Source organism: Camelina sativa, chromosome 10 (genome assembly GCF_030686135.1).
Source record: "Camelina sativa cultivar CO46 ecotype springtype chromosome 10, ASM3068613v1".
NCBI classification, from domain to species: Eukaryota; Viridiplantae; Streptophyta; class Magnoliopsida; order Brassicales; family Brassicaceae; genus Camelina; species Camelina sativa.
Window position 1 is genome coordinate 14,946,456 of NC_141889.1, and position 25,587 is coordinate 14,972,042.

A 25,587-nucleotide genomic window follows, 5' to 3' on the forward strand; every position below is an offset into this window, starting at 1 on the left:
GAGACCCATCTCTAGTAACCAGTAGATACGCGGAACTGATTGAGAACTACTCGTCCAACGACTCTCGCCATGAAATCCTGTCAGTCGCCCCTGTAATAATATGCACAACAAAGGTTTTCAACTCCAATCATTTCTCCAGGGGAAGATAGGAAGATATCCTATTAAAGTCCCATCCTAAATTGTCCCTCCACAAATCACTGACACTCCACTACAAAGCTTCAGGAGGCAGATCCCCCATTACCGATTCCACCAAAGGTGAATTTGATAGCCACCTATCACACCAAAATTTAATGAGGCTCCCATCACCAAGGACCCAACTCTGACCTTTTAAAATCACATCTCGAAAGCCAACTCCAATACTCCACCATGTTGAAGACCAATGATATTTCACGGTGAGCCAATTATAGCCCTCGGCTTTGTCAACTTTGTACTTACTTCTGAGCAAACGAGCTCACAAACTCTCTTTGTCTCGAAGCAGTCTCCAATCAACTTTGGCAACTAGTGCCTTATTCATATCTTTTGCAGCTCGAATACCAAGAACACCTTCTATTTGGGCAAACACACCCTATCCCAAGATATCAAATTTTGTTTTCTGGATCCTGTTGTACTGCCCCATAAGAATGTTAGAGACACTTTGTCTATGCAAGCTAAAGTAGCTTGAGGAAGCATGATTGTGCTCATGGAATGGACAGGAATAGAGGACAACACCACCCTCGTAAGTGTCAAGCGACCAGCCAGACTAAGAGTGTGACTTTTCCAACCCGACAACCGTGATGACATTCGTTCCAGAATTTCTCGGAACGTTTCCTTATTCATTCGCTTCTGTAACACCGGCATCCCCAAATACTTACCAAGGTCCGTTGTAGATTTAATTCCACTCTCATCACTAATACGCTTTCCCAAGTTACGAGACACGTTCTTAGAAAACAAATATCTTAGATTTCTCTTAGCTGACCTTTTGTCTAGAGAACACACAAAATCGTTCCAATACTCTCCGGAGGACCCTAATTTCAGCAACCGAGGCCTCCACAAATAAGATCAAGTCATCAGCAAAGCAAATATGTGAAAGTTGAGCCCCCCACGAGAGATACTAATTGGCTTCCATTCTTTATCTGCCACTGCTCTATCAATCAAATGGCACAACCTCTCCATGCATAGAACAAACAAAAAGGGAGACAAAGGATCACTTTGTCTAAGCCCTCTGATCCTGGGTATTGATATCATCAGAGATCGCAGTGCTGGTACTCTGTGGCTGTCTCAAGAAAGCTATTTAAGCAAGATTCTCAAGAGGCTTGAAAGCTTCCGTTCTCTCACCATTCCACAGCAAATTCATCGAGGGACCCGAGACACACTTCATGATCCTGCTAACCCAATCCTCAAACAGTCCTACCACCCTCAATGTATCCTCCAAAAAATCTCATATGATCCTATCATAGGCTTTTTCGAGATCCAGCTTTAGAATCATCCACCCTTTACGACCCTTTTTTCTCTTCATCGAATGCACAACTTCCTGAACAACAACAATGTTATCAATACTCACTCTCTCGGGTATAAAATTGTCCTGCGCAGGTCCAACCAGCTTAGTCATAACCCGTTTCAGACGCTCTACCATACATTTGGTAATTATCTTGAACAACACGTTACACAAACTGATTGGTCGGAACTGTGTGATATTCTCCGGCTTAGACACTTTAGCATCATTAGTCTCCGGCGGTAAATACACTGTAGCAAAGAATTCCAGGGAAAACTTCACCACAGACTCCCAAACTACATCCCAATTATGCTTATAGAACACAGGTTGGTAACCATCCGGTCCAGGAGCCTTGAAGCTCCCCATACCACGAAGTGCTTGCTCAGTCTCGGAGGCAACAAAAGGTTTTTTTAAAGCAGTATTATCTGCAACCGAGAGTGACGCAAAGCCCACATTTGGTAGCTTCTCCACCACCGCATCCACATCTTGCAAGGAGTATAAACGATGATAATAGGCAACTGCCAATCTTTCCAACTCCGGAGCATTAATAATCCAGCTACCTTCATCATTCTTTAACATGTCAATACGGTTTCTCCGCCTCCGAACAACCGTAGATGTATGAAAAAAAAAAAGTATTTCGGTCGCTACAGGTAATCCATTTCTCCCTGGACTTTTGGAACCAGAGCATCTCCTCCAGTTCCAACACCACGTCAATGTCTCTCAATAAGACCTCTTCCCTGACCAATTACTCATCTGTTGGGACTAACTCAAGTAAGGTTTTAACATGATCCAACTCCTGGATTAAAGACTTTTTGCGTTTCTGAACTTCACCGAACACCTCTCTGTTCCACTTACACAAAGTTGACTGAAGTTGCTTCAAAGCCTCCGGTGTACTCAGGTCCCTCCTCCAGGATGTCAACAAAAGATCTTTAAAACCATCATGCTTCATCCATGCCGCCTCAAACCTGAAAGGTCTACGGCGAGGATCCATAACTATCTCGGGGGACAGTTGCACATATAGGAGAGCATGATCAGAGGACATAAACAGAAGATGGGTCACATTGGCATCTTGCCATTTAAGTCGAGCCTGGGGGCAGCATAGAACCATATCAAGACGCTTCGCAATCGTTGTACTAACAGAACGCCCTCTTCTCCAAGTAAATTGCTTACCCCGGAAGCCCATATCAATCAGAGATGACTCATTTATCCAATCCCCAAACGATATTGAGTCCAAAGATAAGCCTCCGCTACCTCCAGATCGTTCGTCAAGCCGAACAATCGTGTTAAAGTCCCCTCCCACAACCAAAGGACCAACCACATCGCGGATCACCTCACTTAGCCTATTCCACAAACCACTCCGTCTAGTAACCGTAGGAGCCGCGTATACCACAATAAGGTTTAAAACCTCACCATCCTTAATCAAACATGGATATATGAACTGATCAGATGATTCCACAACTTCTTTCTCACCAATCCCATCTCTCCACAATGACCACAACCCGCCGCTTTGACCAGCAGCGTCAACACGGAACGAAGATTCGAACCCAGACCTCGACAAATCTGCATCGCGCGATCCCCTCCAGCGTGTGTCTCAAAGACTGCAAGAATAATTTTCTTCCATTTCTTCAACATTTATCGGATTGACCTCCGAAAATTGGGTTTGTTTGCCCCCAAAAATTCCATAGAATTAAATTCATTATAAGACTGCGAAAGAGTATCGGAACCACCGAGGAACACCATTATTGGCCTCCCTCCGCCAGACATACCATCTCCCCATTCTGCTCCGGTAGCTCCCTCTAGATCTCCAGACGCGGTGCCATCGGTAACACACGAGAATCAGGCGACACTTCTCCACCGCCATCCGTCGCTAATGACAACACTTCCCCGTCAGCCACTGGACTCCCGTTAGTAATCGTGGAAGAGTTTTCCGACCAACCCCAGCCATCTGATTCTACTCTGAGTCTCTTACCCGACGAGGACATTACCAAATCCCCTCTAACTGGACCAAAAACAAGCCCCCGTATGGGCCTAGGAACTTTGACTGTTTTGGGCCTAGATACACAATTCTCCTGGACCTTTTGGCCCATATTCTTTTGCTCACGGAGCCCCTCCTTCGAACCCCTTCGAGATAAAGCTGTTTCTTTATTAACTACTATTTCCTTATAACTACCGCGTCCTTATCGTGTGCACTACGCATCCTGATAGGAGCATCATATTGCGGATCCCGATTTTCCTTATTAGGCGTTTCTTCTTGTGAATCACGGGATGTCAAATCTTGCTCTAACCTTCCAAAACTGTTAGCTAGCAGAATATTCCCGGAGCCCCGACTACGTTGACCCGACCCACCAGCTGCAAACACCATCAGATTCTTTTGTGACAGCGGTCTCGTATTCTTGGATGTTACCAAAGTAAAATCCTCCTCGACCTGAGGTACTGGAGGTAGATTCCTCTCCACTGGTCTCACATTAGGATTAGTAATCGCCCTTTTCTCATGATGTAACCTTGGACAAGAATGAACTAAATGGCCATAAAATCCACAATTCGAACATATGTTCGTTAAACCCTCATAGGAGACGAAGTAACGTTCTCCATTAATCATCACTGTACCCTTAAGCGGTTTCCGCAGATTGACTTCCACACAAACCCAAGCAAACCTAGCCCTCTCAAAGTTTAACGTCGTTAAGTTTATTCTAATCGGTATCCCAAGACCCTCGGCGATACTCATCAGAATCGATTTGTGGTAGAAATTATTCGGAAGGTTAGCCAATCTCACCCACACCGGCGTCGTGACAATCTCATCACGTAGCGGATCAAACTCTAAACACCACCTCTGCACCAGAAGATAACTATCAAAAACCTTCCATGGACCACCAGTTAAGGCCGCCATATACTCCGGCTCCGCTGCAAATCGAACCACAAAGAACTGACGAGGAAGATCCATAACTGTCATCTCCCCCACCGGTTTCCACAGTTCCTTCAACCTCCGACTCAAAACTGAGACAGAAATATTCCGACCTAGCACCTTAACAATCAGACACTGCCTCCATAAACCATTCATAGCCGCCAACACTTCTTCCCCGATCGTTAAAGGTTAACGACACTCGTTCCTTAACAAATGCATCGTCCATCACCGCATCCGGCGTCAATGTCCCCCCACCAGTAGTACCCTTCACTTTGTTCACCCATGACATAGGCTGATCAGGCGGATCTCCCGGAGGCCGATCTCTCTCACCAGCGTCTGCCATGGTAGCATCCTTCGCAGCCGTCGTATTAACCCTAGACTCGCCTTCTCCCGTCAATACCGTACAATAGTTCACGTGGCACAAGAAGGAAGATGATGAAAGCGCGTGAGATCAGCCCACACTATTAAAAGAAAACACTCAAACAGTAAGATGAATTCTATTATTATAATGTAGGTTAATTTAACCTTGTATGATTTTATAAGAAAGTGATAGTATGCCACAATATAATTCTTCCCTACGTCCTTGTTATCTTCAAGGTAATTTGTTTTACTATTTAGAAAGATTTGTTAGTTGATAATCAAACCGCTTAAATGTTGTGTCTGATAATTCAAATTAATATTTTACTTGAGAAAACTATTTAAAAGAATTCTTTTTGATTTTTTCCCAATAAAATTTTAGTAAATAAGATATATGTTGATATTTTATACTAGTATACGTATTACAACATATAAAATATGTGTAAAGTTTGCTTTTTCTTGAATGGAGAAAGTTGACATCTTTGTGTTAATCTTAATCTTTGTTTTTGTTACAGAACATTATGTCACGGAAAAAGCATTTCATCTACATAAATTACTATTTATTATGAAACTACTATATAATAGTGCATGAGACAAGAGAAACAAAGTAGAATAAAAGATAAGAGATGAATGTGAATAATGGAGTTTATTATTTGTGTTCTTTTTACTTTCCTAACGTACACCACTATTATTCACTAACACTTCTTCCTATTTATAGTGAAGTAAACAAAACATGAGTTACCTATTCATTAGTTTTGGTAATGACAAATGTTACACTTAAAGGATTATGTAATACTACATGGACAAGTGTAACGCCATGTGTTTGTAATGGAATAATTACACATGTGTTTCACAATCTATTTTAACATTTCTAAAGTACAAATTTGTGCCATTTTTTTTTTTTTTTTTATTGGGGTTGGGTTTTTTTAAAAATTAAAACTGATTGTAAAATATATGTGATTTTCTTTTTTGCAAATCTCATTCTCTTTATCACACAAATATTCTATTGGACTTGCTAACTTATTTACCTCCTTAAATTATAGCAACAAATTAAAGATACATTCATATTAGGCAAGATTTAATTAAGATATAAAACTCGAAAATGTAATATGTCCCCATTAACTACCTTTTATGGGATAAATCTTAATAACAAATTAATTGATAATAAATGCTAACAATTCTCACAATAAATTCGAATTAAACTCTAAATTTTCTGTGACTAATTTACATACCGTGGAAAAAATTAACATAATTTGAGTTAAATACAATGGCATATTCCTTATCTTCATGTATTATTCTGTCCTATTAATTCGTAATTGTATGATTAGCAAAGATATTTTCCTTGCTCACCAATCTCTTTTGCGATTTGATATCACAACTACTATTATCATCACCATTAAACTCTATAAATACTAAGGTTATATTTTAACGAAAATGCACAATCTCAAACGAGCATTTAGCTTAGAAACAAACCAACCCTTAATATTCCAATGGCTGCTTTATATTTGTTTATTGGTTGTTGATTTGTATTTTACATAAGTCCACGTCTTAATTGTTTTTGTAGATAAGTCATTGTTTCAGATTTTTAGCAACTATACTAAATAATTTTTTCTTTTCTTTCTAGATGGCCAAATCGTTAACATTGGGGAGTGGACTTGCTTAAAGAGAACAACAATCCAACTAATAAATCGATATTTATTTAAGAGTTGAAAAGTGAGTTTTCTAGAGTACTTTTATTTTTATATAGCATGCCTTAATTTCTGGTTTAAATTAAATTATATGACAATTAAGCAGTTGCCTTTTGCTGAGACACTTTCCTTTTGTCCCAAACTGACATGTCAAAGAGACAAAGATGATGTCTTGACAACTTCGGAGTCTAAAATTTAAGAGAGGCGAAACAAACAACACAGTTAAATGTTGAAAAGTAATCACCAAACTTCATTTGGCAAAATACAATCCCACAGCGTTGGCAAAATGTATTAATAAACCAAACTGAAGTCACCTTCATTCGATCACCTTGTTTTAAGGGAAGTGAAAGTCAAAACTCAAAACAAACCCCTCTTAAATAAACTGGACCACAAGGGTGATAAAACTATTCCAAGTCATATATAGGAGCAGTCGAAGAAAATATAGGTAGTTCCACAGACAAAATATTCTTTCATGTCATGTAAGTATGCTGTACCTAAGATTAGATAGATACATATTAGCTTCCATGAAAGACAAAAGGAACTTACCAACAAACTAAGAATGTAATGAAGGAATCACAACAAACTATTAAGGAGTTGCAGCCGGGTCTAGTTCTAGACAACCTTCGCCTCTGTTTGTTGGTAAGTTCTAATTGCTAAGTATTCGTTCTTGAGATTACATGTTCTTGGCCTTTAATCGCATAAGAAAGTCTCAGATAATGAAAAGAGGAAGATGATGTTATATAGCATGCCTTGCTGTTGTTCAAAAAAAAAAGAGGATGATAATGAGAAGAATCAAGGTTGATGATGGAGAATTATATTTTATTTTCCAGTTCAAGATAACAAAATTGGGTTTTTCCCTGTTTTTTACGATGTAAGTTAAAAAAAAATCAAATCAATAATGCAAATATAAAGCACATTAATGCCAAATATGACTCTCTTTTTTTGTTACTTCCTAACATTTTCTTTGGTACAATAAAGAAGGACGTACACAGAAATGAAAATAAAAATAAGCAGTATAAGAGATTTTCTTTATTTAGCATTACTACCAGTCTACCACATTGAACAGACTAACTAAAATAGTACGATTTTGTCTTCTGAAAAATTTATGAACATAACTTTGATGTTCAATTTATGTCACAAACAAAGCTATGCTATTTTTAATATGGGATAGTAAATTAATAGGGCTAATATGTATTTTATCAAAACTAATAGTGACAATTCCTTTTAAAGTTTATTCTTATTTTTTTTTGTGTTCGTAAACAAGTAAAACAAAAATCACTAAAAAATCATTAATATGGGGTACAAAATTCTAAATAAATAAATAAATATATATATATATATATATGTTAGATTCATTAAATTCTGTTATTTATTATAGTTCAATATATCTAAATATTTATAAAAACAATAAAACTATGTAGCAACACAACTTAAATTCTGAATTTTAGAAAATGAATGAAGATACACGTTAAATTATAAAGTCAGCACTATAACAAATAAGTTAGATATATATAGCACTATAAATTGTGGACCTCATCTCCTATAGTAATAACTATATATGTATAGTTAGTTTTATCAAACTGAGATTGTGCAAATATATTTAGTATGTCTTAGCAAACTAAACAAAAAAACTAAACTTTTGCAACAAACTAAATTTGATAATGTAAAAAAAAAACAAATGGCCCGTGGTGTACCACGGGGTAAATCCTAGTACTATTTCGATTTTTTTTTATAATTGAAAAATAAAATTTAAGTAAGCAAAACACTGTTTACCAACAAGGATTTCTAGCTATAATCAACATAATTGCTATTTATTGTTGATTGAACCATAACTTTTTCTATAAAAATGTTTAGTACTATTAAATACATAATTTTAACGACTATTTTTTCGATTTTATAATTTTTCATTTGTGATCAACTCAAAATTTTAGACTTGTTCGTAAACTAAAATGTTTACCCTTACAAAACATTAATGAAATGTAATCATACAGATAGTTAGCGAACGTATAATAATTATATATAAATATCAATAAAAAATTGCCATTATTTTCGTTGCATCTAAATATTTGTGATAAGAATTATTATAATGTAATGTCTATAATAAAGTGGATAAATATGTCTTGTATGGCAAGCGATATTAATTTGAATATTTTGGTAAGTACTATGTGCTTTGAATTTTCTTTATCACAATTATTCATGCAAAAAATAATTAGTTTTACATTTACTCCCCACATCCATGAATATAAATAATTTTTGAAGAACACAATACATTAGTAAATATACAATTTTTGTACAATCTTATTTCATGATCAGTCAAGTAAGAATAAAATAATTTTGGATTTGCCATTCTATAATTTTGTCATTTTGTCACCCAAATCATTTGGATTTTTACTTTGCTTAATGGCTTTCCAAATATGCCAGTTTTAACCATTTAAAAAACTATACATTTCTACCTCGTTGCTCTTTGCTTGAAGAACTGGTTCTTGATGATCAGCGTTGGAAAACACGGTGTGGTTCTGTGTCTTCTTCATCTCTAAAGAGACTATACATCCGATTCTTTAATATCTCCATCATCTCTCTTGATGTTCCCAATCTTATCTACTTGGAACTTTCGTGTATATTTGGGAGCAAGTATACTTAAAAATCATTTAGATTTTTAATTTACTAATGTATATTTACTAATGTATTGTTTATTTTAGGATATTTTAAAATGGTAAAATAGAGGTTCGGGATCATTCTCCTCAGTGTTAGGTTGATGGATCTTCGAAGGCTTGTGATCTTTTTGTGGGTTTGGACTGGTGGTTTTGCAACAGTGGGGATACTACGCTGCTACTAGGAGCACGGAGTCAGCGACAAAGTCCTTCCCCCTACACTCGGAGTTTCAGGCTTTGATTTGGGCGATGGAATCCCTTCTGGCAGCAGGTGTTGATTGTCATATTTTCGAGACAGATTGTGCAAATTAGTGGCGATGATGCAATATCCCGATGAATGGCCTGCTTTCTCTAACATGTTGGACGAGTTCAGCTTATTTTGATCATCCTTTCCGTCTTTCATGCTTTCACGGATCCCGCGGTCATCAAATGTACGGACAGACTGCCTTGTTCGTTCTTCGAGATCTTTATCTTCTGAAATTTATTTTGTAAATTCTTTCCTTCCGGTTTGGGCAACCAACCTTGGGGTTATCTTCTAGATTAATGTTTGGTTGACAAAAAAATAAAAACTGGCAAAAAATTTAAACTAATATGGTAAAATTAACAAGTAGAAGAAAAAAAGACAAAAGAATATTGTCTACCACATTTACGAAGCATGGTGTGTTTTTATTGTCGTAGAAAGTTTGGTCAGAGAGTTTGAAATATTTATTGTTTAGCAAAAGTAATTAGAGGTTTAGTTAGTTATATTGGAGGTTTAGTGTATTTGTTTAGGCTTTAGCTTTAGAATATCGGTTAACCGTTTGGTTAATTATAGTGAATCAAATCGAACTGAATCACTAACCAAATGTAATTATAACTTTTGCTGATTGGTTATTTCTTAATAACGGAGACCGATTATTGGTTACTTGCTGATTTGGCAAATTTTTGGTTCGGAAAATTGGTTTGGTTTTTTCTCACAAGACTAACCGTTTGGTTTAATAGTACGTAGGGATAATTTGGGAGTTATCGGCGATCGTACACTTATCAACTTTGTAGACAGTGTAAGGGTGTTTTTCACAGTAACGGTCTAATCATGGCCTCAAAATTTAATGAGTGCTTTAAAACGAATGTTTTAGCTTTAATCGTTCTTGAATATGCCATACATCCATGTATTATATCTTTGTTTTTCTTGTTTTAAAAAATTAGGGAAACTAACTTTTTTAGCTTGAGTTTTAATTTTTTGGTTGTTCCCCCTTCAAAGTTGTAAGTTCGTTGGTGGGTTTTTTTTTGCGTGACTGTTGTAATAACTGACTAATAGTATTTTGCTTTACGTAAATTTGCTTCAAAATAGAGTAGGAATGTAGTTATGTTTTCTTTGTTTCTTGTTTGTTTTACATCAGAAGATATAATTCCGGACATAATACGCTTTTTTAACTTGGTATTGAGTTCTTGTTTGTGTTTTCAGCTTTGCCGGTTGTTTATTGAATAATTATACTATCTTTATTACTTTTGTTGTTGGTTTTTTAAAAAAGGTAGTTAGTGAATTGTATATTATGTAATATATATATATATATATATTACTAATTTTATTTGGGATTAATTTTTAAATTTAAGTAATTTGGTTTAAATTTATCCCTAAACTGTTATGCTTGACTCTTGAGGATTGACATTATCTTTCGTCCAATTAATATATGTTGGTTTTAGTTATTGGGGTTTATAATAGTTTTCGACTATATATTAATGAGTTTTAAGTCATATTGTACAAACTGATTTCGAGTATGATGTAAAATAAGATATATTGCTTGCTTGCAGGGGAAGTTTATATAAACACCCATTTATTTTCGAAAGAGCTATAAGGACTTGATGGAAGAAGTATTAATTTTATTGGTGTAAGTTATTTTGCATTCATATGATGCGTTGATTGTTCTGTGGTAGGTTCTTTGTAATTATTATATATTATAAAACGATTTAAGGACATCGTGAAATTAAGCTAATGAAAATAGGAGATGCTTCTGCCATGGTTGAAAATCAAATGAACTCAAAAGTTGTGGCAAATATAAAAACATTCAGGAGAATCTTCGGATGGGGAGCGGTTGTTGAAATTCTGTCCTGATCCTGCTATTGAAATGATTGACCCATATGCAGCTAAATTGTTTTTGATATAGATATCTGATCTGGATAGTTGGTCGTTTGGGGATGTACAGAATGAATCCTGTATAGTAGTGGATAAGTATGTTTTCCTAAAAGGGGAAAAATGTCTCATTTAAAACATTCAAAAACACACATAAATAAAATTTTAAAAGAGACCCTTTAGCTTACCTTAGCATGGTCAGGTGTTATATGAATCCTAGGTTGTATATAGATTGTTCCACGGTCATGAACTTGCTTCCCATTGCACAAAAGATCATATTGTTATACGGCTAATCTTAGTAACAAAAAATATACATAAAAATGTGACTATAGAAAGATCAAAGAATGCAGGACGTTTGAACTGTCGGTTAAACCAACAGTTGCTGCATCTGCTAGTACAAGTTTCCAATATGAGATAGAAAAACAATTAAACCACCTTGACTTGCAACGATTTTCCAGCAAAAAAAAAGATTAAAATAAAATATGATCCTAAATATAATCGAACAATTCTAAAGCTAGCAATCTACGATACTATACAGAAATTATTGACGTCCTAGCCAAACAAAGATAGTCGTTCTTATCTTACTAAAAGAAACTAATGACAAAAATGAAACAAACAGGTCCACACCTCCATTACAGCATGACAATCCGTTACAACGTCAAAGACTTGTAGATCAATTGGTGGCAACTTGTCATGTGGGAAGGTTGTTAAAAGGTGGAGACCAGGGTTCGAAGAACGTCTCTCGCACTAATAACCTACTGGTGGATTGAAATATCTATAGTGATAAGTTAGGATCGATGCCCTGCAGGGCCAGCTTGGGTCCATTGGAACGGCTAGCAGTGAGGCTAGTGGGGTCCGCGGACGGTCCGTTGGGGCAGCTAGCAGTGAGGTTAGTGGGGTCCGCGGGACGGGTTGTTACACAAATAAAATTATAAAAAGCATGAAATCAGAGGAGATGACATTACGGACAATAGCAAGAGATTGGTTTATATAACAGAAGGACTTACGACAATTTAAGGAAGAAGTAGTGGACTGTCCATTAAATCAGAGAAGATGGAAGAACATAATTAGCAGTTACGAACGAAACCGTAGCAATTGTGATGGAAGACATGGAAGGATAAGTGAAAGTATAGAGGATTGGAAGACTTGAATTCACATCAAATGGTGAAACGGCATGGATTGTGAGTTAAGGAGAAGAGCAACCGGTGGAGATGGAGCGTTGCGCGGAGGAGAGGCATTAATAGGTTTAATCCATAGGATAGAAAAAATAAAAAATTGTGGGCCTGAATTATCTGTGCAAAACTTTGGGCTAAGTACAATCTGAAAAACCCAAATTATTAAAGAAGACATGCTGACGTGGCTGCACAAGAACAGAGGAAAAGGTAACTTTATATATATAGATATATATTTACTTGCTAATATACATAACAAGACACATACATTTATATATTTATATACTATAGTATATACACACATATATATATATATATATAATAATAATCTTATATACTTGTGTTATTATTTATAACATGTTATTAGCACGATGTCTTTACCGCTAGAGCTTTTACGAGTTGTAGGCGTTACCTCATTTACAATCAAATCTATAGCCAAATCATATCCGGATAGATCGTTAGATATATGGTAGGTTCTGCCTCCTTCACGATCAAATAAAAGCTATATCTTTTCCGGATAGATAGATCGTTATATATGGTAGGTTTTGCCTCTTTTATGATCATACATAAAGCTATATAATTTTTGGATGGATCGTTTTATATGGTAGGCTTTGCCTCCTTCCAGATCTAACAAAAAGACTATGTATTTTCTAGAAAGATCGTTAAAAATGGCAGGCTATGCCTCCTATATCATCAAATATAAAGGCTACGTCATTTCTGGATTGATCATTATACATATATAGGTTATGCCTAATATATGATCAAATAAAAGGCTCGCTTTGCCTCATTCTAATGAAAATGAGGCCTCCTAAATCCTTACATCGGAAGCTATGATTTCTATTTTATTTTCTAAATTTTTCCATCTATTTATTTTATTCGTTAAAGAATAAATATATTTTTATATGAGATTTAAAGACCAAAAATATATATTTTTATGAGAATATATTATTCACATGTCAATATATATTAGACAGTACAAAAATAATTGGAAAGTCTAGATGAGTTAGTCTCTCGACTTCCAAAGACATCAGATTCAGAATTATCGATGTTTATAATTCTTTGAAGTCTCAAAGAAACTTATGGAGTTTCAAAGACATTTTGTCTTAATAAAATTTTTATGTTGAGACCATAAATAAATATGGTATCGCAAGATCGACCATAACGGAGATACGCATGTATATGATTATATCAAAGACTTTGGTCGTCGCATATTCAAGTCATGCCAAAATAACTACACTTCATATGTCATATCGAGAATCCATAATGGCTCAGATGATGCTCAAACGTCAACCAATAGTTACCTGCCTAAGACTGGAGCGTCGTAACATGTTGGCGAAGAACTTTGAACTGAGGGTTCAATCAGCATCAACTAGTTAATGCTTGTTGAGACCCATTAGCTAGAAGCAAGCGAAGTAGTCACCAAAGCCAACAACATTGTTGTATATATCGCCCAAATTCAAAGGAAGCTACACCAAGATCGACAAAAGGAGACATATTCCTCTCTTACACTCAATAATTCAAGAAGAATAAAGAAGTTGATAGCCAGTCCATTAACTCAAGTAACAATGTAGCAGAGTTACTTACAAAGGGAGAGAATATGATGATTCGCGTGGCTGCACTATTTTTTCCTTATCATGGTTTTTTTTCCACTGGGTTTTTCCATGACAAGGTTTTTAACGAGGCAGCAAATAGCACGCAAAAGATCGACCTTGACGGAGAATGTCAATGGTGAAGGGAGAGGTTGCATTACTATTCGTTGGAAACTATAAAACTTGTTTACAAAGGTGTTTCCTACTTCAAAATTCAGAAAATATATTTATAGTATTGGAATGCGTTATCAACAAGACCGTTGAAATCATTTTGATGAGGAATTTACGTCATTGTATTCTTTTTTTCTTATTCATGGTTTTTATTCCAAAGGATTTTCTATGGCATGATTTTTAATGAGGCAATGCTTAACACATCACTAATGATGGATACTCAAAGGAGAGTGTTATGAAAGCAGTGTGATTATCCATCACTACATCTATCTTCCATTCAATGATACTTGTTCCTTACATGGAATATTGCAATACATGTTTTTGTGATGAAACACTTAATCCCGACTTGTCAACAACAATCATATACGTCTCATTAACAAATGTATGAGTCTATCATGTTTTATTGTTTTGCTCTCTCCCTCCACTCTCGTTCTCTTTTTCTCTTCTCTATACATATATATATATATATATATTTACTTGCTAATATACATAACAATACACATAATATATATTTATATACTATAGTATATACACATATATATATATATAATAGTCTTATATACTTGTGTTATTATTTATAACAGTATATAGTTTGTTTGTTAGTTTTTGGTCCAAATATGGTTAGTTGGTAAATATCGTATATCATATGAACGTAACATAAAGCAAAAGAAATTTTTTTCCCAATCCTTGAAAAAAAAAATAGTAATTATCTCCTTAATATCAAATATATTAGATGAAAACAGTATTAGTCAACTAAAATTTCTCTATTAAATCTCTACCATAAATTTTGTTTGTTCGCACAAAAATAAAGTAAAATCCAAATATAAGAAAAAATAAAAATAAGACTCATGGAATGGAGAAATATATGTGACCATATTTGTGCTAGATTTGGAAAAACTGCCCAGGGAATTGAAAAGGAAAACCCCTCTAAATACTAATAACCTCTTACGTGTGTTCTGGTTTTGAAGATATTGGACCATGGAATGAAGAATCAAGCAAGCTACTAGGGATCGGTGGGTGGTTTCCAAGTTGAAGGTTAAAGGACAACTCATTACTAGAATTTCTTAAACCACCGCAATGAAATTTGTATTATGTGTCCCTTAGATTATGTGTTTAAAATTGTGGTCAAAAGCACATGCTTGGTGTCCTTTATTTATAGCAAGATTAGGTCCATGAATTTTGCATGAACGACATTATAATATTTACTTAAGATCCAATTTGAAAACAATGTCTTATATAAAATCCAACACAAATTATTTAAATATAATAACATTGGATTTTATCCAATATTTAGTTTTCATTACACGAACAGCAAAAGAGAAAATAAATTATTCAATAACATGTAAAGTTTAAGGAACATTTAAAGAGGATTGAACTTATAAAAGCAAATCTACTCGGCAAGAATGTTGCTGAACTTATAAAAGCAAATCTACTCACAAGAATATTGCTGATCTGAATCTTAAGCTTAAGATATTACCAAGAATTAGATTCTTGGACTTGTAGTGATGATATCAAGCTGACAGAGGCTTTCTGACAAATGTTAACTCTTTCCAAAATTGAGGCTACAATTTTTAGTCAATCATCCTATAACTGGAAAGACTACTCATGAAAGTAGTCCCTGACAAAGGGAAACAAAGTTGGTAAGCCTACTCATGAAAGTACGTCTAGGAATGCATTTGTTGATCACCAAAGTAATTATGGGGGTGCATTATCGAGTGGGGCATTTGTTTGTCTCTACTCTCTAGATTAGTCCTTAGGTGAGTTTATATAAGTTAAACGCAATACATTTGGATTCCCAAGAAGTAATTGAGGAGAGCCACTGTAAATAATTTTTGTTTATAACTATTTTTGTAGTAATTTTTGTTTGGATTCTTGTAAGAAAATCTTGTTTATAATATGATGCACTAGCTAAGAAGATATACAAAATTGAGTTGTTCCGATATCTATCTACATCTTACTAACACATGTACTGCCAAAAAAAAAAAAACATATATGCCAACAAACATACATAAGACCACAAGGTTAGCAAGAAAGACTGCTAAAGAATGAAATTTGTGTCATCTACACTGCTCAAGAATGCTAACGACTGCTAGAATCTCTTGAAGCTTGGCTACGTAACAGACATAAATGACTACAAAATTTAGTAAGAGAGACTTGGCACTTGCATCTGCATGATTGGCTACGATAGCTCAAAAATCAATCACACGATTCCTATCAACACAAAAAACCGTAACCGGTATGTACAAATACAATAACAACACGATGCCCCCCAACAGAGCCAAAAGACAAGATCTTTACTTGGCCAGAGGAATTATATACTCCCATCTTGCATTGCCACATCAACAAAATGCAACACATGATTCAGTGACAGGCAGCAGGATAGTGAAACTACAAAATCACTAGTGGAGTTTCTTTTCCAAATCTCAAATTCGGATATGGGCAGTAAGATGTACAAATGACACCTCTCAGGCATCTGACGAAGGAGAATCTAATCATCAACCCCCGTTTCCAACATTTGCGCCTCTAGTACCACTAGCTGTTGTAGTAACAGCTTACTTGAGGATATTCATCAATCAATCATCTAAGAACTACTCTGGACTCAGAAGGCTCTCTAGACCCGGCTAACTAGTAAAAATCACATGATCAAACACAACGCAACACATGTCTCAGAAACCCGAAAATAGGTGAAATCATAAGCAATCACCATCTTAAAGCCAATAATCAACAAAATCACATCCACTGGAAAAAAAATTCACCAAAAACATCTTCTTCAACTCCAGAACAAGGCCACACACACAAAAAAAAAAAAAAAAAAAAAAAACAGCTTCTAAATTTGTGCAAAAATAAAATAAAAATAACAATCAGAAAAAGCACAATATAACATCCAAACCACACTCCTAAATCATGAGCTTAGGTTATTCAAATTACTACATCGGTTCAAGCAGAAATTACATAAAGATTACGGAAAAAAACACTGAAATCGTAGAGAAGAAATAAACCGGATTATTTCAGTTGATATCGGTGTCATCGAAATCATCGTCGAATTTGTTGAAGAAATCGGCGTCGGTGAGCTTGCTCTCTGAGATAAGTCCTCCTTCGTTGAGGATCTCCATAGCTTCGAGGTCATCAACGTCCATGGCCATCGAGGAGCCTGCATCATCCATCTCCGACAACATATCCAGCTGCATCGGCCTCATTTCTCTTCGTCTTCTTCTTCTTCTTCGGGAAAGATCTAAAAAGCTTACAGTGTGACTCTGTTGAAGTTGTTTTTCTACTTGTCGAGGTTTTATTCTTTAGGCCCAATTTATTTGGCCCATTTACTTCAAGGCCTGTGTTTGTCTGGGCTCTGGAGGTGGGCGATGATGGAACATGTTAACAATTTTAATCGTTTATTTAGTGGCACTGAATTTGGTAACTTAGCTGACTTGTTTGTTGAGTAGAAGAAAGTGGCTGAATATGTATGTGTATAAGTTTTTTCGTAAAAGTAAAAAAAATCTGTACTAATATTTTTTGAAGTATATTTGACAATCTACCCTTTTAATTGTACTTAATTACAGAAGGTTCTTGTAAAATAAATATTTTCAAATTTTATTCTATTTATATGAATCTCTCTACCCAATTCAAACAGAAATATATGATTCTTTTTTTTTTTTGATTTTATATTTAAATTATTATATAATACATTTACTTAAATAAAATTTGTGATTTTTTTTTTGCATATGATGTGATTCAATTTTTTTTTTAAATAGGCATATATTGCTCAATCAATAAATAAAAATGTATATACAATATTCCATATCGCTTGAAAAAAATCGGACAATGGTTAAAAGGCATACTATATAATAAACCAAAATGATTTCAAATAAGAGTGAGCAGAGAGCTTGATTTATCAGACATTCAAATTTATAAATTTTTATTTGGTTTATTCCGGTTACTTTTTTAATTAGTTTAAACTTTTAGAAAATTAAAATATCATTAACTTAGTGTTACACGGGTAAAACATCATTTTATCATTTTGTCAATACTCTCAAATTTAGAGTAATAAATATATCAAATTAAATTAATATTATATAAAAATCAAATTGTTTGCGGCATACCGCGGATTAATTCATAAATTAACAATCAAAGTAAAATTATATAATCTTAAACATTAAACAAAACAAACAAAATTAACAATAAAATCAAATTAAAATTTAAAATTTTTATTTATAAATAACATGTCTTGCAGTACACCGCGGTTAAACTCTAGTTTAAAGTCATTCTTTTAACTACCAAAATCTCAGTAAGTTAGGTTAAAGTTAAATTCAGGATTGAATGATTGTGTCTCGTACAACTAATTCTTGCTAGTATAAAACATCTAATTTCAGATTTTATCTTGTATCCGACATGTTTCAGCACATATTGAAATAATTAAATTAATTAAACTATCTAAATAAAGACCGATGGATGTGTGATTGTATCTTTATATCTTGTTAATCACGAGATAAATCTATATGTTTAAGTTTTAAGACAAGGGAATGAGTTAATTTGTATATGGTAGTGTTAGCAGTGGTGGATCTAGAAATAATTTTTACCATGGTTATTAGACAATTAAAATATTAAATAATAAGTTTTCTAAAACTATAAATCTATAATCTTTACATTATGAAAAAAAACAATGGTAATATATATGCTACAGCCATAGGAGGAGTTTTTTAATTACTTTAGGTCAAACTGAAAATCAGTTTCCACCTTTTAGCCACCAGCTAAATTTTGGACAAACATATCTTTAAACCAAATTATATGCAGTTGGATTTGTTATATATATGTAGTTAGTGTAACCAATTTTTAGTCGGTTTAGTTAGCTACAGATATGTATAACTAAAAGGTGCAATATCACATTCTCTCACCATATACTCATAATTACAAATATACCCACCGTTGACCATAGTTATAGAGGTGTCAAACCAACCGTTGAACATAGTTATAGAAGTGTAAAAAATATAAGCTATGCATGTTGCAGTTTAGTGTACGTACATAACGTTTTTTTGTTTAATGTATGTTGTAGTTTGGTGTACGTACATAACGTTCTTGAGATTAGTGTACGTACATAACGTTCGTGAGATTAGTGTACATACAAAACGTTCTTTTGCTTAGTGTACGTCCATAAATCCGTTTTAATGAAGGACATTATTGTAATTTTGTAGTCATCTTCAACATATCTTCTTCTGCAACTCTAACTAATATTGTCGTTGTTGTTCACCGGAAATTTTCTCATGTTCTTCTTCTCATCAGAGTTCTACACACCCATATACATTAGAAATTTCCTCATCTTCTTCTCACCGGAGTTCTATACACCAAAACTCACCAAAAGTTTCCTCCACTTCTACTTCTCGCTGGAATTATACACACCCAAACTCATTGAATCTTCTAACACATCCAAACACACCGGAATTGTACACTTCCAACTCGCCGGAATTTTACACACCCAAACTCGTCGAATTAAGTAGCCTAAATATTAATCTTACCCAAGTTGCCTAATTTTTACTTGGGGAGATGGTGAACTTCATGTTCTTCTCTCTCTCTTTCTAGTTTTCTTAAGGATTAATTACATCCAATATTTAATTATTTTGTTGTATATAAACTAAACAATTGAAATTGTTTTTGCTAACTAAACTAAAAACTGGTTATCTGCTTATAAGGGCATTTTTGTCAGTTTTTGGTTAGTGACTATTTCATGAAAAGTCCATATGACTTTGTCATTTGGTGAAAGAAAATGTTTTTTTGGAGTGATATGTGAAAATTTTTCAAAAAACAAATGGGTGCAGTTTGGATCTTTAGCTTTTGTTAATGGGGTCAAACGAGTGAGTTCAACCACAAAAATCTAACAAATGTATACTAAAATAGACTAAATTAACGTTTCTTTTCTATTGGGGTCATTTTACGGGAAAAAGCCTAAAAATTCGCCATCTTTTTTTTTTGCAATCTAATACCTAAAAATACTTTGGTTATTTAATTTTGGTCTAAAAGTGTTCATTTATTTAAACTTTGGTTGAAACTTACCCGAAACTGAACTGTCGCTTATGGCGTTGACAGAAATGCTAACTATAGTTAACTCTTTAACCCCACGTAGTTAATTAGAGTAATCGAATGATACTGTTGTCCTTCTCACATTTCCCCCAAATCGATTTGGGATAAGTATTTTTGCATTCTAGAACCCTAAATCTAATTTTACTCTCTTGTTCTTTTCTTCTAAATCGAAAGGATGCTTAGCCAAAGTTCGGAGTCTGATGCAAATTCAAGACGGAGCTGGGGTCCTCTTTATAATTTTGGTAGAGCGAGAACTATTGTAAAGTCATGGACAAATGAGAATTCGGGTAGAAGATTCTTCAGATGTATTGTTCATGGTTTTTTCAATTGGGCAAATGAAGATAAGCCAAATGGTTGGCAGAATGTGAGCTTACTGGAGGTGAGAGATGAGATCAAGGTACTAAAAGAATCTTTAAGGATCATGAATGAAAAAATTGTGAGTGGTTCCATCTCTACCTCCACTGACCTAGTAAAGAAGCACGAGGAAGAGAAGAAGAACCAAGAGGAGGAGAAGAAGAAGCTTGAAAATGAAGTTATAAGAGCTAATGAGAGTGAAAAATTGCTTGGAGAGGTTTATCGTGATGTCTTGGAGAGGTTTCATTGTTGGCATTGCAATGATTCTTGTAATGGGAATGAAGTAGATTTGAAGTTGGTTAGTTAGTTGTTGTTCATGTTTGTATGTTTGTGAAATGTACTCTTGTTCTAATTATCCAAAATTCATTCATCCGAAAGAGCTAACTAGTTTGAAATAACAAGGATCCCATCCAAAAAAAAATTTGGATCCTACCAAAACAAAGCCATCATCCTACATAGCCATCATGCTACATAGAAATCATCCTACAAAGTCATTAAGCACACAAAAGACACTACTCCTACTTGTTTTCTGGTTGTTAAACATCAAAGACCTTGTCAATCCAAGAAGACATAAAAAACACTGGCGGTTTAGGAGCTTCATCAGATCATCTACCACGACCCTTGCCACGGTCATGAACCACTTAAATTAGTTGTTGGAGCACTTGAATGTTGCGGATTGTGGGACTGACTTTGGGCAACATGTGGTGGTGTGGATTGGCTTTAAGCAGCCTTCCACCTCTTTGGTGCATTTTGGATACTCCATGGATCATCATTATCTTATAACAACTCCGGTTAGTTATTGCTATGATCTAACTGAGATCATATTAGAAACATAAAATCAGATTTCTTACCAAACACTTCCTTGGTCGTCCTCTTTTGTGTCGAGGGGCTGAGTGTACAGTTTGGTTTTTGCAGGTTCCCTTGTTGTGGGTATTTTGCTTACAATTGCTACAAGTCACAGTTTTTCCTTCTCTTGTAAGTTTGGTTGGATTAGTGGATTATTCACCTGCCTCTTTTATCCTATCAAACTTCTTTGGGCGTCGTCTCTTTTTCCTCTTATCAGGTACTTCAATCGATTATTTGCCTCTTCTTCTCCACAGTCTTCCCCCATTAACCGGTTATATGTTCTCCTTGTAAGTGGTTTGTCAAACACTGGTTCGTAATTAACCTTCCACATCACTACACAAAATAACATCTTATAAATCGATAATCTATAAAAGAGTTAATGATCACATAATAGCAAAATTAAGTTGAGTAATACTTACTCTTCTAGATCACGGTTGTGTTCCGTTATGACATATATTGCATGTGGACAAGGTATGCCTGTGAGCTTCCACTGGTTGCAAGCACACTCTCTATGAAGGAGATTGACAGAGTAGCTACCACTACCGTCTAAGATCTCAAAACTGTTCTCAACACTCTTTAGTACTGAACAAAACTTGGAAGACTTGCGATTGGCTTCAAGTATAACCATTATTTTTGGGGGTACTTAGTCTTACATTTACCTATCTTTGCACACAGCTTCAAGATACTCTTCATGTTTATTCTCCTAACTTCCTCAAGCATATTATTCATTGGTAACTTCCTAGCTTCTTTATTTGTTTGGTTGAAACTCTCACATAGGTTGTTGTAAACATCCTCGCATCTGGAATGATAATTGAAGAAGGCTCTGCGCCATGTACGTGGTTTTGTTTTGAGCAAGTCCACATATGTAGGTGGTTCATATGATTTCAAAGCATCCATGATGTACATGTAATCCCCTTCAATTGCACTCTATGGAATAGCCCAGAAGTAAATTTCATGATAGTAATCACCATAGACCTTCTTCTAATTGACATAAATGTGTCGAGCACAGTGCCTATGTTCTGCATTTGGTAGTAAATCTACAATAACATCAATTAATCCCTTATGCTTATCTCACTCAATAGTCAAACGATCACCTATACGGCTATACCTAAATCCAAATCCTTCTTCAAATTTTCAACAAACCAAGACCATGACTCATTTTCCTCTACTCTCACTATTGCCCAAGCAATAGGATAAATCCTGTTATCTGCATCCCTACCAACAGCTGCTAGAATCTTACTTTTCAATTCTCGTTTAGAAACGCCCCATCAAGTCCAATAATAGGACGACAACAAATTTTCCATGTTCTTCTTAACTTCTCAAAACATACATAGAATTTGTTAAACTATTGCTTACCATTAGCTTGAGAAATGGTAACAATATCTGTATGAGTCTCCATACTAGACCTCTGAAACTCACTCTCATAATCATAAATCTTTGCAAACTGTTCCTATTTGTGTTTCGATTACCAAATCAAACGCTACTCTTCTTGCTTTTTGTCATATCCACTTAGACACATATATTGTGTACCTCATCATAATCTCATTCTTAATGTCAACTCATCTCAGATTTGGCATTCTGCTTGCTTCATTTCTGAATAATTTTTCAATCACTCCTTGTTTCAACATCATAGCTTTCCCACTGACAGCATGGTTTTGAGCATCAACATATGTTTTCACTACCCATTTCTCCAGCCACTTCTCCACAGAGCAATATATTTTCCATTTCCATTTATCATGCCTACATATAGCTGCTAGCTGTGTTTGACCCCATTTACAATGCTTCACATCATAGTTCATCTTCAGTACATATCTCAAGAGCTGGTCCTTGAACTCTTCTCCATTATGAAACATTTGCTTCATCCACAAGTAAGGTGGCTTATCCTTGGAGTAGTTAGCTCTTGATATAGCTCTTTCTTGGCAATCAAAAGCATCCAATTCTTCGTCTATGTCCATAACAGGCTCAGGACGCTCAACATCTTCGCATTGCCTATCAAATTCTTTATTTTCTTCATCTTCACGTGCAACAGCTTCTTCAGCCTGATGTGTAACTTCTTCCTTAGCTTGGTGAGTATCCTAACCAACAACTTCTTCTTCAGTTTAGTGAGGTCCCTCACCACCAACTTCAAGATCTCTATTAATTTCCTCGAAAAAGCTTTAAACCGATCATCTCCCTTGTTGGCTACTTCTTCTAGTGGATCATCTCCCCCAACTTCTACTCATTTTTCCTCAGCATCTTCTATTGGATCATCTCCCTCCTCTTCTACTGCATCATCTCCCTCTTCGACAACAAACTCCTTAACAGGCTGAGATAGAGGAAACAATGCAGGTTCAAACACACCTTGCTGAATGTAGATATCAACTTCACCACCAATCATAGCTTCACTACACAATTTCCTAATCTCACTATCCTTGTCTTCTTCCATAACTTTTGCCAAAGCTATGTCCTCATGTGAAAGCTTGTATCATACTTGTTCGACTACACCATATACTCCTTTCTTTGTGGAGAAATCATCGAATATTGACCATATCATCAAATATAGATCCATCAACATATCTTTCGACTTTGTTCCTCTAATGTATGCAAACGTCTCATCCTTGAACGACACTTCTCCTTCGAGTGTATATTGAGCTTCAATACTAGAAAGCGTTTCACATTGATAAAGTAAGTGATTAGCCATGTAATGGAGTAAAAAAGCTTATTGATTTCCCCAACCCAGAAATATATATCCATCCCCAACCAGAAATATATATCCATCCCCAACCCAGAAAAATCATGAACCCTAAAAGATGAAATTGAATCAACAAAAAATTAAGTGAGTAGGCATGTAATTAAGTTAAAAATCTTATCGATTTCCATAGAAATTTGAATTTCATCCCCAATCCTAAAAGCAGAAATTGAATCGACAGTTACATACCTCCTCCGCGAGAAAACAAAGCCAACAACGACAGCACAACTAATACCCGATCCGAAAGTAATCAAACACCCCAAATCATTGATACTCTCAATTTAGAAGAAGAGAAGAAGAGAGTAAAATAAGATTTAGGGTTCTAGAATGCAAAAACCCGATCCCAAACCGATTTGGGGGAAATGTGAGAAGGGTAACAATGTCATTTGATTACTCTAATTAACCACATGGGGTTAAAAGTTAACTATAGTTAGTGTTTCTTTCAACACCATAAGCAGCAGTTATGTCTTGGGTAAGATTCAACCAACGTTTAGATAAACAAACACCTTTTAGAACAAAATTAAATAATCGAAGTATTTTTAATCCAATTTTAAAAGTTCAGGTATTAAACGGCAAAAAAAAATGGCAAATTTTTAGGTTTTCCCATCATTTTACTTTTTTTTTGTTAGCTTTACATCAGTGTATGCTTGCATTTCAAAAGAGTGAAAGACGGGTTGGTCAACATGACGTTCAGAAGCTCTTAGTCGATTTACCCGTATACCAAACCGATAAAACCCAAAGTCAAGCAAGCAATGAACTATGATTAAGTTGAATTCTTCATGTGCCTTTTTGGAGAATCTTCGAATCCACAAAGCCATTTGCTCCTCCACTGCTCTTTAGCAAAAAAAGTGTGGAAGAAGACTCCATTATGGCCACAAAAATGATCCAAATATCCTTGCATGTTTGTAATCCTCACGCCATCTGCTATGCTTACCACTAATTGGGACGTAGAGATCGTTCCCAGTTTCAGTAGATTATTTGAATACTATAGAGATATCTCAAAACAATAAAATCTTCAACTAATATAGGGAACCCGATACTCATGCAAAACAAGGTCTTATTTATAGGGGGTTATTGTCAATTTAGGCTTTTCTTTGCTAAAATATTTGAAATAAGGAAATTTTGACCATGCTTATGGATTTAGGCATTTTTATCATTGTGAATTGTCGAATTTAACCCTTCAAAATGAGTCTATGTAGTTTTTTCTCTTTCCTCTCCCAAACAAAACACAAAACATCTCCACCACCACCATTTCAGATGTCGGATGAAACCAATGAATTGAATTATTTGTGTTATAAACAAAGAAAACTAATTTCCCAAGGGTTCCAATTATAAACACTAATCTTATCAAAACTTACAACTTGTTTTCAAATCTAAACTAAATTTAAAACTATATGTTTAATATTAAAAAAAAATTAAAAAATCACAGCAAGAATCCAAGCGAGGCAACTAAAGCGTTTAACGGCGATGATGTGACCA

General features: G+C 35.0%; 3 protein-coding genes and 2 pseudogenes across 4 annotated transcripts; all 5 read right to left on the reverse strand.

The window, feature by feature from the left end:
- Positions 1-2,216: 2,216 nt before the first annotated feature.
- On the reverse strand, positions 2,217-3,558 carry LOC147936162 (uncharacterized). Its single transcript, XM_087468614.1, has 2 exons — positions 3,282-3,558; positions 2,217-3,031 (listed from the first exon to the last, which is right to left on the reverse strand). The coding sequence occupies exons 1-2, from the start codon at positions 3,556-3,558 to the stop codon at positions 2,217-2,219; spliced, it is 1,092 nt and encodes a 363-aa protein (XP_087324740.1).
- Positions 3,559-3,623: 65 nt separating this feature from the next.
- LOC147936163 (uncharacterized) lies at positions 3,624-4,421 on the reverse strand. Its single transcript, XM_087468615.1, has one exon. It carries the CDS (start codon positions 4,419-4,421, stop codon positions 3,624-3,626), a length of 798 nt encoding a protein of 265 aa, XP_087324741.1.
- Positions 4,422-16,943: 12,522 nt separating this feature from the next.
- LOC109126924 (small acidic protein 1) lies at positions 16,944-17,383 on the reverse strand. The gene has a single exon (XM_019230869.2). It carries the CDS (start codon positions 17,306-17,308, stop codon positions 17,120-17,122), a length of 189 nt encoding a protein of 62 aa, XP_019086414.1. The 5' UTR covers positions 17,309-17,383; the 3' UTR covers positions 16,944-17,119.
- A 3,494-nt stretch (positions 17,384-20,877) lies between these two features.
- LOC147936164 (uncharacterized) lies at positions 20,878-22,436 on the reverse strand (annotated as a pseudogene). Its single transcript, XR_015568022.1, has 2 exons — positions 21,800-22,436; positions 20,878-21,713 (listed from the first exon to the last, which is right to left on the reverse strand). The product of XR_015568022.1 is annotated as an uncharacterized LOC147936164 (transcript).
- On the reverse strand, positions 22,359-24,156 carry LOC147936165 (uncharacterized; annotated as a pseudogene).
- Between the last annotated feature and the right edge of the window lie 1,431 nt (positions 24,157-25,587).